Source organism: Primulina huaijiensis, chromosome 7, assembly GCF_012295235.1.
Source record: "Primulina huaijiensis isolate GDHJ02 chromosome 7, ASM1229523v2, whole genome shotgun sequence".
NCBI lineage: Eukaryota > Viridiplantae > Streptophyta > Magnoliopsida > Lamiales > Gesneriaceae > Primulina > Primulina huaijiensis.
In genome coordinates, this window is record NC_133312.1 from 17245411 (window position 1) to 17261135 (window position 15725).

Below are 15725 nucleotides of genomic sequence, written 5' to 3' on the forward strand. Positions count from 1 at the left end.
CAAGGAACAAAATGAATTAATCTATTTTGATTTTCACAGTATTTATAAAATTCTGTGACAATATATTCAAATTCTTCTTCAGAGAAACTTTTAAAATACCAATCTCTGAAAGATTTCCATTTGGGTAAATAAAATTCTGAATTGATTTTTGCTCTAGCAAAAGATCCTTTAGTAAAATCAATTTTTGGTTTACTATCCATTAAATAGTAAAATTCATTTCTGAAACAATATCAGTTCTTTAACTTTTTGAAAGTTACATTGATGAACAATATTATTTTGATTAATAATTAAATCTTCTGCTGAAGATTCTACTTCTTCTCGTATTTGAGAAGTTGAAGCTCTAGAAGTTTGTGGAATATCCACCATATAATCTAAAGGTGAAATAAAAAAATGACTAGATCTTGATCTAGCATAAACAGAAGAGGGTAATAATCTTCTTTGTTCATTATTAAACTGTATTTGAACAGATCCTTCATTATTTTGAATAACTTGCTGTAAATCCCTATTTATTATAGGATTTCTAGGAACAGCTTGTTCAATTATCCAGTTTTCTGGAAATTCTATTTCTTCCCATTTTATATATCTACCGGTTGTAATATTAGATCTATTAAAATTAATTTCTATAAGAATAGTTTCATTTAATTTCTTATCAATTCTTTTACACATAGGATTCAGTGTAAACAATGGTTTATAATAAATACGATAACAGATACATATAACTTCTGTACCAGGAGTATAATTATAAGCATGAGTTTTAACATTTAATGTTAAAGAGTCTAAGATATTTATGTCAGACAAAGATAAAGATAATTTTGGATAAACATCAAAATATACTGGACCATGAGCCAGACTAGATCGAATTATTCCCATAAGGGATTGTTTCCAATTTAAATTTCTACCATCTCTTAAAACTGCTATAAAGCTTTCTGGTAAACCTTCTAAAGTTAAAGGTCTAAAAGCAATTTATATTAAACCTATATGAATAAATATGTAATTTTTCCTATAAGGCAAAATATCTTTATTATTCAATAGTCTAATAACCATTTCTTCATTATGAAGAGGTACTGATGATTCTGTAGTTTTTACTACCTGTTTAAAACCTATTTTTTCAAATGTTCCTAATTTATAGATCATTTTAGATTCTATTTTAGGAATAGTCCATTTATTTAATAAATCTAAATTTTCAAGTAAATCATATTCTTCATTTAAACTGTTTTTAACAGTTTCTTTCATACTGAAAATATTCATTTGAATAAACAGTGTTAAATCATCAACCAAAACTATTTCCATGGCTCTGATACCATCTGAGGCTTGGAATACAATTGAATCTAATACGTGGCATTGTTTTACCAAATGTTTCCTTAGTGGCTTTCGCACACATGGAGATTATTGGTTTCCAGCCTATATACCATATTCAAATTACTGAACTAATAAAAGGAGGTATTTAATTTCCAGAATAAGAATGAATATAAGGTTCATCTATGACAATTTTACAAAACATAAAAGGAATTACAAAAGATATACCAGAGAAATTAAACAACAGAGGATTTCCCGAAGACAACTTCAGAAACATAAATTCATAAAAAAATCACCCATGAACGCCTTAAATGCCATCTCTCGGCTAAGCAGGCTGAAGGGCTACAACATGAATTTATGCCTCTTAATTAACTTCGAACCTTGTGTTTACTATTTTCTGGTTCGTCTTTAAACCTTATGTCCAACCATTAACCCTTATATTTCATCGAATTCTAAAATTTAAATGAAATCTTTTATCATTTCAATTTAATTACATAAAATTATTAAGTATTAACATTTGAAAAAAATTTATTAAAATTATCGATATAATATAATTAATATATTTAAATTTTAAAGATTTTTATAAAAAATTATTATATCAAATCATTTGACATAATGCTTAAATGATCGTAATAATCTTTTGATGTTAAATTGTTTTTTTTATTTTGGATGAATAAAATTGTTGCTAATAAAAAAATAAAAAATATATTTAAAAAATCATAAATTATTTGTTTATCAAAATTTTAAATAATTAATATTTTTCAAAAAGTCACAATTTTTTTCTAGATGAATAAATTTTGATTAAAAATTGTAATTATTTTTTAGAATATATTAAAATTATTTATATTGAAATTCTAATTAATAATAATAATAATAATAGAAATTTATGAGCAGTCAATGTACCAAAATTCGAGATAACATTTTTTAAAAAAGTTGTAAAACATAATATCATATATAAAAAGTTATATTTTATTTAATATGATATAGAGTATTGATAATTAAATGTATAAAAGTAACATAAAACCCAAAATTATAACACAAATTAATTGAAATGATATAATTAATGTAGACACTTNTTATATATGTACTAGAGTGTAACATGTATCAAAGCAACATTTTAACTTAGTAAACATATAAGATGTCGACTAACTAACCCTAAACCAAAGGTATATTAAGTTTGAATATTGGGCACCAATTTTATCTATCGACTTGGAATTTGAATAGTGTGTAATTTATGGTTTGGACTTTGGTGTCAATCGAAGGGCTTTTCCTTACTTACTCTAATAAAATAATATATAACAAAATATATGGGTCCACACTATTGGAAACTCCCATGGGTGCAGTTGACTGTTTAATTAATAAACAAATGGCGATATTACGTAATGCCAACAAAAATGCAGCTAAGGATTCCAAGGTGTAATGTTCTTTTTTTTAAGTGTCTGACTAAGGGGGCGAGTTATTTGTCTTTTCACGATTAAAATAAACTTTTTTGACAAATTTAATTTAATAATTAATTAACTCGATCGCATTCCTTCCCTATTGTAAATATTCAATGCACTCTTAATGTACGTAAATTCTGAGTTTAGGTTATTTGTGAGGGAACTATGGTTGTAAATCAGTAAATTGGACTCGAGGACCACACTTTTCCGAAAACAATCCAATAAACTTGGAAGGTTCGTGTTGATCAAATTGTGATATTAACATATAGAGTTTTGTCTTCTTAGACTAATAATATTTACAAGAATATTGATATTTATGACGAGATCTCCAGATATTATGCTGTTGTTCAAAAATATTTATTTCTTAATGAAATTTTTTTTCATATTTGTGTAGAATTCTATATAAGAAATAAATTGTAGGGCATATGAAATCTATAAACAAAAGACCATATCTGCTGCGGGTGTGTGTTTTTTGGAGTTGAAATAGAGCAGTGAAACGTTACAGGAAGAGCAAAGAATTATGTCAGCGAATTAATAAAAAGCTCAAGTCAAGGCATATTGAAGTGTTGTCGTAAAGTGTTAAAACATTTAATCATAATACCTAATCGCTGTTTTGATTAATATTTTGTTTATTCGAGAACTTCGACTTCACGTTTGTTGCATCTGTAGTTTTAGTTATATGATTTGATATATATGTTTGGATGCATTTTTCCCCCCACTTGTTAAGGGAGTAAGTTTTTATTTGTTCACTAGTATTGATTTTTGTAAACTGATAAGTTTTCTAGTTAATCGTTTTACCCTAAGGAACCACACAAGTATTTATATTTGTGCATGATTTATTCTGTCTTATTTTATTCATTAAAGTTTGTTTGTTTCATTAATTTATTATGCCACATATTGTGAATATGTGTTACAACACTTCACAACACCTAAATTTGATACACACAATCTTAGTATTTTTGTACTTTTTATGTAAAACAATTATTTCAATTGGTATCAGAGTGACACTTGACACTTACTAAATGAGATTCTGGGTGTTTCTGTTTAAACAAGTAAAAGTACAATGGACGTGTTATCTATCAACATTGCTTTTCGTCCACCGATTTTGGATGAATCCAATTATGCTATTAGGAAAGTCAAGATGAGGGTCTACATCAAATCCATCGAAGAAAGAGCATGAAAACGTGTTTTAGATGGTTGGTCTCCACCAAAAACTATGGATGCGGATGGTGACGGTCGCATAAAACCAGAGAGTCATGGACAACTGTTGAAGTCCAAACTTCGAATTTCAACACAAAGGCACTCAATGCAACTTTCACTTTGGTTGACATCAACATGTTTAGTTTGATCACCAATTGCATCTCTGCCAAAGATGCATGAGAAATTCTTCAAAAACACCATGGAAGATATGAGAGTGTGCGCAAAACCAAGCTAAGGATGCTAACCTCTAAATTTGAAATCATGAGGATGGAAGAGAACGAGACAATCATGGAATATGATCGTAGGGTGTGTGATATTGAAAGTGAAGCCTTCAATCTCGGCGATCCAATGTCAAATGAAAGATTGGTTAGCAAAGTCTTAAGATTTCTTCCAAAATGGTTCAACATCAAGATCTGTGTTATTGATAAAGTTAAAAACACTTCCACGCTTAATTTGGAGGATTTGATGAGATCTCTCAGAACTTTTGAGATGAATCTGGGTTTACAGAAAAAAGACAAAGGGAAGACTATTGCACTGCAACAAGTTTCTGATTACTCCTTCAATGACTTAATTCAATTGTCTCTCGAAGTCAACAAGTCTGATTTATGTGAAGATTTTATCTCGTTGATTACAAAGAAATTTGGTGATTATCTAAAAAGATGAGAGACAAGAAGAAATATGTTCAACCACCTAAACTGCCAACTTTGGTTGCTCCTGAGAAAAATAAAAGGCTTGCACTTACTCAAAGGCAATTTAGACCAATGAATGAATTGATGATTCAACAAGATTTCAAAATATTATAATCATTTCAGTGCAGAGAATGTTCTGGATCTGGTCACTACGAAAGTGAATGTGCAAACAGACTTCTTAAGAACAAAGGTATGATAGTCTCCTTAAGTGATGAAGAATTTGAAGAAGAGCATGAATCTAGTAAAGAGAAAATCACACCTATCTGTCTGCTGTTTTGAAGAAAAATGATGGTTACAAGTCAATACGCTAGGTGTTGCAACCTTGGGTCACAACCTACTATTTTTGTCAAGGAAATCAAAGATACTTCAAACTCACAAAGAGACACTCCTTATGTCAAAGCTTCACCAACCAGGAAGCAAGATTCTGCTCAAAGGCCAAAGAAAAGAAAGCGACATTTCATTTGCCACTAGTGCTGTAAGCCAGGCCACATCAAACCCTTATGCTTCAAGATGAGAGATGATTATATGTGTTGGGAAGCAAGCTGGATGTTGCACAAGGTTGAAATTCGATGCACTGTTATTTATACATCCTTGAAAGCAAACATTTCAAGTATTTGGTATTTCGATAGTGGGTGCTCACGCCACATGACAAGGTTTAAGGACCACTTCACTGACTATGTTAAATTAAGACGTGGACGTGTGACCTATAGATGTGGTGCAAAAGAGAGAATTGTTGGTAAATGGACTTTTAATATGGATGCACTTCCAGAGCTTCACAATGTACTCCATGTTGAGGGACTCAACTCAAACTTAAGAAGCATTAGTCAAATTTGTGATGATGATTTGCATGTTAAGTTTGATAAAAATAATTGTGAAGTTTTTGACAAAGCTAATGTTTGTGTCATGTCATGTAAAAGATCTGCTGATAATTGTTATCAATTGGGTGATGATCATGCTCGCTGACATACCAAAATAAGTGAATTAGATTTGTGACATCAAAAGTTGGGGCATGCAAACTTTAAAACATTGAAGAACCTTAGTATATATGATGATGTACGAGATCTGATAGGTAAGACAATTGAGGATGATTTAGATGGATTGCTGGATACATTTTAAGTAGACCAAATCTTCTATTGATTCTTTTAGATAAAGTGTTGACTATTTTATTACAAGCACTAATATACTTTTATATATGCACTCCTCGTGAGAACGATAATTTACTCTCTTATATTAAAACTTGACAATTGTGCGCTTTCTAGCAAAAAATAAGCAACAAGTTTTTGGTGTCGTTGCCGGAGAGTGTCAAATTTAATTTTATATCAGTATTGTTACCAATTAATCTAGATTTTAATTTAGAGTTGTTTTTATTTTATTATAGTAATCACTGTTTGTTTCTTTTCTTTGTTTGACAATGCATGCGAAGATTGTAAAGTCCTGACTTGCTTATCTTTGATCCTGAGATCGGAAAAACTGCAAGAAAATTAAGAAAAGCGAGAAAAGAATAGATTCAAGCAATTGCAGAAAACAGAGAGGACAACAGGCGAAACCCGCCACAAGTTAAACATATCAGAGATCACTTCAGGCAAGTGATCAAAACACATTATTCTGGCATTGCTCGGGGTAATATCAACGCTAACAATTTTGATCTTAAGCCAGCCCTGATTAACATGGTTCAACAGAACCAGTTTGCGGGAACCGCCACCGCAGATCCTCACGTTCATTTGAGAACTTTCTTAGAGATTACAGATACAGTAAAGATTAATAATGTATATGATGATTATTAGACTGTGTTTGTTTCCGTTTTCTCTCAGGGACCAGGCAGGAGGATGGCTCCAATCGCTTCCCTTAGGGAGCATCACGACAAGGCAAGAGTTGGCAACAAAGTTCCGTGCTAAGTATTTTCCCCCTACGAAGTCTGCAAAGTTGAAGATTGAGATCAGTACTTTTAGATAGACTAACTTTGAGCAGTTGTATGAGGCATGGAAACTGTATAAAGAGTTGTTGAGAAGGTGCCCAAATAATGGTTTTGAAGACTGGGTAATGATTGAATTATTCTACAATGGTCTGAATGGGCAAACAAGGGGAACTGTGGATGCAACGTTTGGTGGCACGATCTTTGCCAAATCTCCTGATCATGCTTATAACTTGCTTGAACAGATGACTATTAATAGCTACCAGTGGCCATCTGAGAGGTCTTGAGCAAAGAAGACAGTTGGAGTTTATGTTGTGGATCCTATACATTATTGACTACGCAAGTATCTGCACTGACTACACAAATAGCTACATTGAATAAAGTGATCACATCAGACCTTGAAGGTCCTTCTATTGCTGCTGAAGAAACTCACTGCAATGACCCTACTTCTAAATTTATTTAATTTACATTAGTTTTTTTTTGTAGACCATGCATAATTAATTTATCATAAATAAACTATCATAAATAATCGATAAATGAATTCCATAATATCCAAAACCATTCATGTGGAAAAGTAAATAAAGCAATAAAAATCTAAAATTCAACACAATAAATTCTAGCATCTCAACAGTTTATAAATAAAAGCGATAATCCATATAATCATCAAAAGTCTTCAACATATGCGAAATTTTTAGGTCTTCGGGTATGCACTGCGCCTCCCGGATGACTCGATAGCCCGCACCTCACGTCTCAACATCATAATCACCTGCAACCATTCAAACCTAGTGAGTCTAATGACTCAGCATACTCAAACCTTATATAGCAAGTACGTAAATATACAATCACATGCATAAAAATTACTTTTACTAAAAATAGATTTTTCACGCAAAACACGAAACCTTCGAAACATGCAACATTTTAAACCATGCATAGATATGAACATTTTCCATTTAAAAATATCATTTTTAGATGAAATCCGATCCTGGAAAGTGACAACATTTATTCGATTGACCAATCTATAAACCATAGTAATAGGCCGCCAGGTTCAACATCCACTTCTTCGATGATCCCACCGACTATCATAAAAATAACTTCACCGTTCACTTTTTCAACGGATCCATTATCATTGAGATTCCCGCCCCTGTTTTCGACGGTTTACTCCCTTCTCATTGAAAGTTCACCTTTCTCATTTTCAACAGATCTTTTACTACTTTTTCGTCACAATCAATTCACATTCCTCAAAATTATTTTTCTTTAATTTATAATTTAATAAAAAATTCATAACTTTCCATATTCTTTAAAAAATCCAAAAAAGATGCTTTATATCATTTATATACGTCGATATTGCTAAAAATAGCATATACATGCAAAATACGTTAAAACTTCTAAAAATAGCATATATCATGCATATACTTTAAAACTTCTAAAAATAAAATTTAACATGAATTGGAATTGTTGAAGTTGCAAACCGCCCTCGACTTTCCCCGAACCGACCGCACAAGATTCAACGCTATACGTACCTGGACGACCTTAAACTTTGACTCAACGAGATGACTTGATTTCAAAACTTTAAAAACACCCAAAAATATCTAGTAACTTGCTGTAAATTCAATCTTAGGAGCTACGTTTAAAAAACGACTCGATTCTCTTACCGGATGACTCGTTTACTACCGTTTTCGCATTTTTGGTTAAACAAATGACCAAACTACCCTTCCGACTTGAACCAACCCGATACCAGACCTTTATTAACATCCTAAGACTCAATATAATTTTCTGGAAGTCCCCAAGCCCCAATCCAAAACCGAAAACATGGATTTAAAATGTAACCTAGGCTCAATTCGCCTCTTTTTTGACACGTTCGGGAAATTTACGACGCCGAACGGACCACTGCTCAAAACGACCCCAAACCAGGCACTAGACCCCTTCCTTAGACACTAGATAAGACCATGGTCAGGCCCTTTCAGACACAGACCAGATGCTCAAGGCTCTAAACTCCCCACAACAGCAGCCCGCCGAATGGCTCTTCACGTGCAGTCGAGGAACAAACGCTCCATCGGCTGTGGCTGCCCTTGACTTAACTTTTGCTTAAACTATACCCTCACAAGGACCCTAAGTCTCATCGCTAGCCCTTGGATATGCCCTTTCCACCATCCCCTTGCCCTAGGAACCACACGACCCCTAACAAGCCAACATGATCAACTTTTGGAGTCTTGGCTGCTGTGCTGCACCAGCACGTCCAGGCCTTATCTGAACCCCACCAAGACCTAGCTATGACCCTAAAAAACCCTCCAGACCATGGCTTAGGTATCATGCAGCCCCCTCTTGACCGATGAAGCCCAAGCCGCGCCCTTCTCCCCTCTCGACCTGCACGCCTTTGGTGTGCAGGTTTGGACAGCCCCTTGCGGCTCTAGTTTTATCTTCAGTCCCTTCAATTATCTTTCTAAACGTCTATACCAGCCCTTGGAACCCTCGGTTTTCATCCTTCCCTCAACAGTCTCAAAACGTTAGCAAGTTCTTGATGGAAAAAAGAGATACACATGCATGAGATTAAAACAATCACTTTTGTAAACTTTTCACACAAAATCAGCATACATGCAATAATATGGATTGAATGGTGCTTGAAAAAAGTTTGAAAACATGCCTTGATTGTTTATGCTTACGAAACACGAGCCACGACGCGATAAGAGACGAACGGGACATGAGATTTCCTTCTTTCCTTGCTTTCTCTAAGGTTTGCCCTTCCTAGGACTCTAGTGTGTGTTGCCAAGTGAAGTGGCGTGTGGTTATGGGGAGGGGTAGGGTAGGACTCTATTTAATTAGTTATTAGTGAGTTTAAGTTTATATAATGGGCTCTTATAATTAAATAATTAATCACCAACAAACTAGGCCCATTAAGTTGCTAATTAAATTCAAAATTAATCCTACTAAAAAGTTCCAACAATATTTAAAAATATTTGGTACTACTCGTTTCTAGTATCATACGTCCGAGACTACTAATTTTCTTAGCAAAAGTTCGCTACCGATTAAGTTCGTCCTTTACTATAAATAGATTGTCGCTTTTCTATTTTGGACTTACTAAATATAGATTTTCTGTTTATAACTTTCTAAAAGTAGAAACTTTATCAAAATCTTTCCCGGTTCTTTCGTCTTTGTCGTACCTCGCGTTTTCGACTACAGAAAGTTCACATTCATAACATTCGATTAAATAATCATTAAACCATGCAAATACTTAAACATGCTTCTAGACCACTCATTTAAATAAATTCAAATAAATGTTAATGCATGCATGTGGTTAGTGTGTTTGGGTTTTCGGGCGTTCCACTCACCTTCCAAAAGAAGCTCAGTACATCAATGACAGGAATTTCGGTGGCTATAGAGGATATCGAGGTAACTATGGAGGATGTTCGGGTAGGACTGAGTCTTGTCTGGATACTATGGAGACTTACATGGGGTGGGACTTAGTCTCGAATTAGTTTGGGGTTGGAATAGCTCGAACTTTCATAGTTCAAACAATTTACTTTCTCCAACTATCTGATTAGATTTAGAATATATATTCATTTATATTAATATAATTTTATATACACTCTCCCCAACTATCTGATTCATAATATATTTTCTCTCATATTAATAAAATCATGTATAAAAAAATTATCTATTTAATAATCAGATTAAGCCCCAAACCTCGAACTGATATCAATAATATCCTACTTATATATATATACAAAGCGGCAAATCACAAATTTCATCGTTGCTGTTATCGTCGTCAAACAAATTCAATCCAAGAACGATGATGCAAGGTATATATCAAACCTCATGGTGAAATTCAAAAAATAAAAAAATAGAAGGAAAAAAAAAAGTGGTGAAGCTAGCAGAGGTGACTTCCACGAGCATGTTGACAATCAGTTCATGTGGATTTCTTTCTCTACATTACATTTAATTTTAATAGATGTGCGACAAAAATTCCACCGCAACACGCTTTCATCCATAACACACACACACACNTACTCACCCATTGGATGTGACGAAATATAGAAAAATTGTGTATCTAATGGATGAGTGATACCTCATCGGTGCTCACATAGATGTACACGGTAAATGTGCACTATATCAAAACTATATATATAGATGAAAGTAACATATCACCGACGGATCGGAGAGTGTTAAAAGTACATGGTACAACTAGAGTCAACGCTTGATAGGAATCGTGCGACCTTCCTACATTTCCCAACACTTTACCGATCAAAAAGTCAAAAACTTATTATTGATTATATTAAAATAATATAAAGTGCCAGAAAAAAACTTGCATTGTGCTTTATGACTTTATATATTTTTTACTCCACTTTGACCAAAACAAAGAGGATAATGGACAAAAGTTGTTCATGCATTAGTATTATTTTGACAAAACTTGTGTGAGACGGTCTCACGGATCGTATTTTGTGAGACAGATCTCTTATTTGGGTCATCCATGAAAAAGTATTACTTTTTATGTTAAGAGTATAAATTTTTGTTGTGAATATGGGTAGGGTTGACCCGTCTCACAGATTAAGATCCGTGAGACGGTCTCACCACTCTTATTATTTTTCTCTGTAAATCAAAAGACATGAGCGACTTGATTTAAATTTTATTTAGTGGAACTAAAAGTATCATTCACAATTTGAACTTTAGCTCGTGTATGTTGTTGTATATCGGACCTAGCTATTGAGTTTCATGCAACTAAGAGGCCCAAAAAATCAAATTGTGGAGAATTTGCAAAAAAAGAAATTCAATTGTGTAACAGTGAAATTTAGCAATAGGGATATGAGCAGTTGGAAGTTTGGCAATCAAAAACGAAAAAATCCACAAGACAAACATGTATGTGCGGTGATATCCTACGATCCATTCCCAAAATATTTTTGAACTAAATATGTTTTCGAATTCTCGTTCAAAAAAAATATATTCGATTTCTATGAGATTTTGCAGAAGCACGCGTAAGATAAGAAAAATCTTGATATGATAGACATATTATTCAAAAATAAAGTATTTATTTCTAATGTTAATTATACGACTCTTCTATGTAAACATTTATAATCATGTACATAACTTAATTAACATGATAATTGCGGAAGATGATCGAATTTTACCTCAAACCATTGAGTTTGAACAACACCTTGAACAACTATTTGAATATATTTTATTTGTTTGAGAGTATTTTAAGCACTCCTAACCTGATTATAGATGGTGTTGTATGACTTTGGATATGTGTGCTTAGAGAGTTAAAATACTACTATTTATAGCCAACTCGTATCATTATCGAGAAAGTTTACTTGATTGTAACTTATCATTATCAAATTTTTTGTATTTCAAAAAATCATAAACTTATCATGAAACGTCTACTACTTAATTGCTACTAATTTTTCATTAAAAAAATTTCTTGGCCAAAATATATACACTCTTTTCGTCTTATCTGCTCTTATCAGACTTACCCCTGTTGATGCTACATAAGAGATGGAGCGCCTTCCTTACTTCTACGAATCGCCCATCTAATAGCCCTTCGGCTTTTAACATTCTTACCGATTGTTTTACTAAGCATATGACGAAGGAAGTGCCGATGGAGTTCCGGTATTTTCAGTTTCTGCTCTTGATAAGAACATTTTTCCGTAAACTAAATCATCCAACTTTAAACAATTAAATAATTTCGATTGCAGTTAAATCTAAAAATCATAAAAAGTCAAACAAACTTAAATCTAGAGATCTCAAAAATAGCACAAATATTTAAAATTCAATCCATAACACTCCTAAACAAAACAGTCGTAATAATCCATAAAAACTGAGTTATCATAAAATACGAGTACGGAAGAAACGCGAGGTCCTCGGGTTATCGTGCTCCACCAACTTAGCCAGATCAGTCCTCATCACCTCTAGTTTCCTCAAAATCATGCTCAATGCATCAATCAAACCCAGTGAGTCTAAAGACTCAACACACCTGAACCGTTATAACAAATACATATACATATCACGCCACAGTGAAAAATACTGTAATTAAAATAAGTTTCATGATACTTAAAATAGTAAACATGAACGTAAACACGTCGAGTCATATCAAATCATGTCATATCATATAATCATATACGTGTTCATTTTCCTTCATTGAATTCAAATCATTAGTTGTGACTTTCGTATCAGCTATAAGCCGATGGATCCATCTACGTATAACCGCAGTACCCGACGGTGGAGACATCAGCGACCGTTTTACCCACCCACTGAACATTGGCCTTACATGTTCATGTTCGTATTAGTCACAACCAACTCATCTCTTTCAAAAATATGTTATCGTATTCATCACTTGTAAAATTCATGCATATACATAAATTTTCTTAAAACCAAGTATGCAACGTATTTTCCAGCATTTTCATAAAAATTCATATTCATAATTAACATATACATTTTAAACATGCATTTCAGTTATCAGGGCACTGCTAGGACTGTTAACTCGACCCAGGTGCAAAATGACCGTTTTGTCCCGTAAAACCCTAATTGACCATTTTACCCATGGACCTTAAAATTTTGACCCGAAGCCACTCAAACTTATTAAAACACCTCAAAACATATTTATAACCATTTCCTAGACGTAAACTCGAGCCCAAGCATTAAATTCTATAATTCGTTTTAAAACTTTGACCGGGATCCCGGTTCTAAACCGAATCAACCCGAAACTCAACCAAACTTTTCCAAACTTAAACCATGACATAACATCACATAACCAGACCTAAAACAACCATATTCAGACCGTTTAGGACCCCCAAAACTTGGCTGAACAGCTGCTAGATTTTCTGCTCTTATTGAATCGAAACCCTAGTTCCATTCGAACCATGTACTCGACTCAACGCCTAACCCACCCGTGCCAAACCAGAACCCGACCATCATAGGACCAAGATCAACCCATAAGCATCTGAGTGGACCGTCCTAACCCATGCCTACAGCCCTTGCACTCGGAATCACCCGAACATATCTAACCCGCGACCTAGCTTGCCACGAAGCACTCGATCAAACCCAAGCCCTGTGACCAGCGGCTCATGGACCATCCCAAGCCCTGACACGGACCCACCAGGGTCTGAACCACAGCCCAGACTGAGCCCATGCACGCTTCTCTCACCTTCTTCACCCGATCAAGCCGTCATATGCCCTAGAATAAAGAAACCCGATTGGCCACCTACAAGAACGGGATCTAGCTCGACGTTTTCTATCTAAATCCATTGTAAACCTGCTGTAGATCACTCTTATATCTCGAGCCATGGTAGCCCCTTACAAAACATGATCAAAAGGTGAGAAACATGCAAGAAGTCCAACGTTTTCGCATAAAACCAAGCAAAACCGATGCATAACACTATATCCCTAATATATCATGCAAATACAATTCAAAATACATATTATGATGTGATTGATGAGAAAATAAGGGAATCGGACGTGCCTTTGCGTATATACGCTCGAAAATATCGACAACATCGCGTAGAACAGATACCGGAGGGATGGGGAGGACCTTGGCTGCGTTTTTCACACAAAAACCGAGCAATAAGGTTGCTGGACTCGTGGATAGGAGCTGCTGGAGGAAGTGGATGCTAGGGTTGAGGGTTGGGCAGATACATTCAATATAATATTAGGGTTTTGGGCTTAAGTTTTTTGAAAAAAAAGAATGTGTAGGAGCCTAGGTCCAAAATATATTAATATATGCCCATCAAGCCCAATAACACACTCGTAAAATATTTGGTTTAAATTCATTTTCAAAAATATTACCCGAACCCTCAAAACGTCCTCTGTTTTGCTAAAATTTGCCTACCGGTTTAAAATATGGCTCAATGTATAAAATACTACAAAGGGCCCATTTTCGAAAATTCTAATAATTATATCATATATTAAATAATTAAAAATAATTATTTAATAAAAACATTGCCTCAAACTGTCCCTGGTATCTGTTCTTCGTTCGAGTGTGAAATACTGCTAAAAGCCCTATAACATGCAATCTTAATGAACCATGTCACACAATCATGAAATCGTGTCATAATAATGCATTAAATGCATATAAAATAATTAACTTAATATTTTAATAAAGCCCTAGATTTGCATGTAGTCAGGTATGTCGTTCGAATTTCTAGACCTTAAAATCCCCTCTCAAAAAAAAATTGAATTTCGTCCTCAAAATTTAAAACGTACTGAATAGCTCTGGGTAACGACTCCTCATCTCCGTCTCAGTCTCCTAAGTAGCCTCCTCTTCAGACTGATTCAGCCACTTGACTTTGACCATCTGGATCACCTTTTTCCGGAGTCTTCTCTCTTGTCTGTCCAAAATTTGGGTAGGTCTTTCCTCGAAAGACAGGTTTGGCGTCAGTTGTAGAGGCTCGTAGTTCAGCACATGCGAAAGGATCGACATGTAATTCCGCAGCATCAAGACATGGAACACGTTATGAACTCCCGCCAGATTCGGCGGCAACGCAACTCGGTATGCTAATGTCCCAACTCTCTCGAGGATCTCGAATAGTCCTATGAATCTATGACTGAGTTTTCCTTTCTTACTTGAAGGCTAGGAGTTGGTTGTGACTAATACAATGACACGATAATACGATGACATGCAAGGCTGATGCGACATTGATTGTTGCACTCCAAAGAGCTGGTTGTCAATGTTGTCACTTTGATTGTTGCACTCCCAAGAGCAGGTTGTCCACAAGTAGTATAATTCGGTGAGTCCGATATCTTATCCACAGGGAAGCTAAGGTAATTACAAGTCCACTACAATGTCTTTTTATTTTGTTTTTGTTTTTGTTTCTTTTTATTTTTAATTGTTTGAATCTTTAATGGGTAAATTTTAATTGTTCAAATTTTAATTTAAGTAGTTGAGATTAAAGGATCCACTCTTGGTATTTTAATAAAGTTAACATTAACCAACAATATTGAAATCCACTTAATAAAATGGTTCCAATATATTAAATAATCATATTTATATTATGTTATAAATTATTATCTTATAAGTATATAATATATACCAAAACTTATAAATGTGGTGAAGTATTTATTGTGCTATATATATTTGTAAACACTAAATCAAGGTTCCCACTTTAAATAGTTGTTAAAACCAAACAAACATTTAAATGGTACCAATAAATTAATACTATGATATATTCATATATAATAAATCAAGGAATCCAAGTTAAATGGTTG

At 33.9% G+C, this 15725-nt stretch overlaps 1 protein-coding gene across 1 annotated transcript; it reads left to right on the forward strand.

The window, feature by feature from the left end:
* Window positions 1–6291: 6291 nt before the first annotated feature.
* Window positions 6292–6823, forward strand: LOC140981641 (uncharacterized). Its single transcript, XM_073448062.1, has 3 exons — window positions 6292–6390; window positions 6436–6489; window positions 6593–6823. The coding sequence occupies exons 1-3, from the start codon at window positions 6292–6294 to the stop codon at window positions 6821–6823; spliced, it is 384 nt and encodes a 127-aa protein (XP_073304163.1).
* The last annotated feature ends 8902 nt before the right edge of the window (window positions 6824–15725 follow it).

What these genes read in the sequence shown, in the direction of transcription:
- LOC140981641 (XM_073448062.1), top strand. Translation starts at nt 6,292, where the DNA reads ATGGTTCAACAGAACCAGTTTGCGGGAACCGCCACCGCAGATCCTCAC. An exon ending in ATACAGTAAAGATTAATAAT is followed by an intron (nt 6,391 to 6,435) that starts GTATATGATGAT and finishes GTTTTCTCTCAG; the next exon opens with GGACCAGGCAGGAGGATGGC. An exon ending in TTAGGGAGCATCACGACAAG is followed by an intron (nt 6,490 to 6,592) that starts GCAAGAGTTGGC and finishes AACTTTGAGCAG; the next exon opens with TTGTATGAGGCATGGAAACT.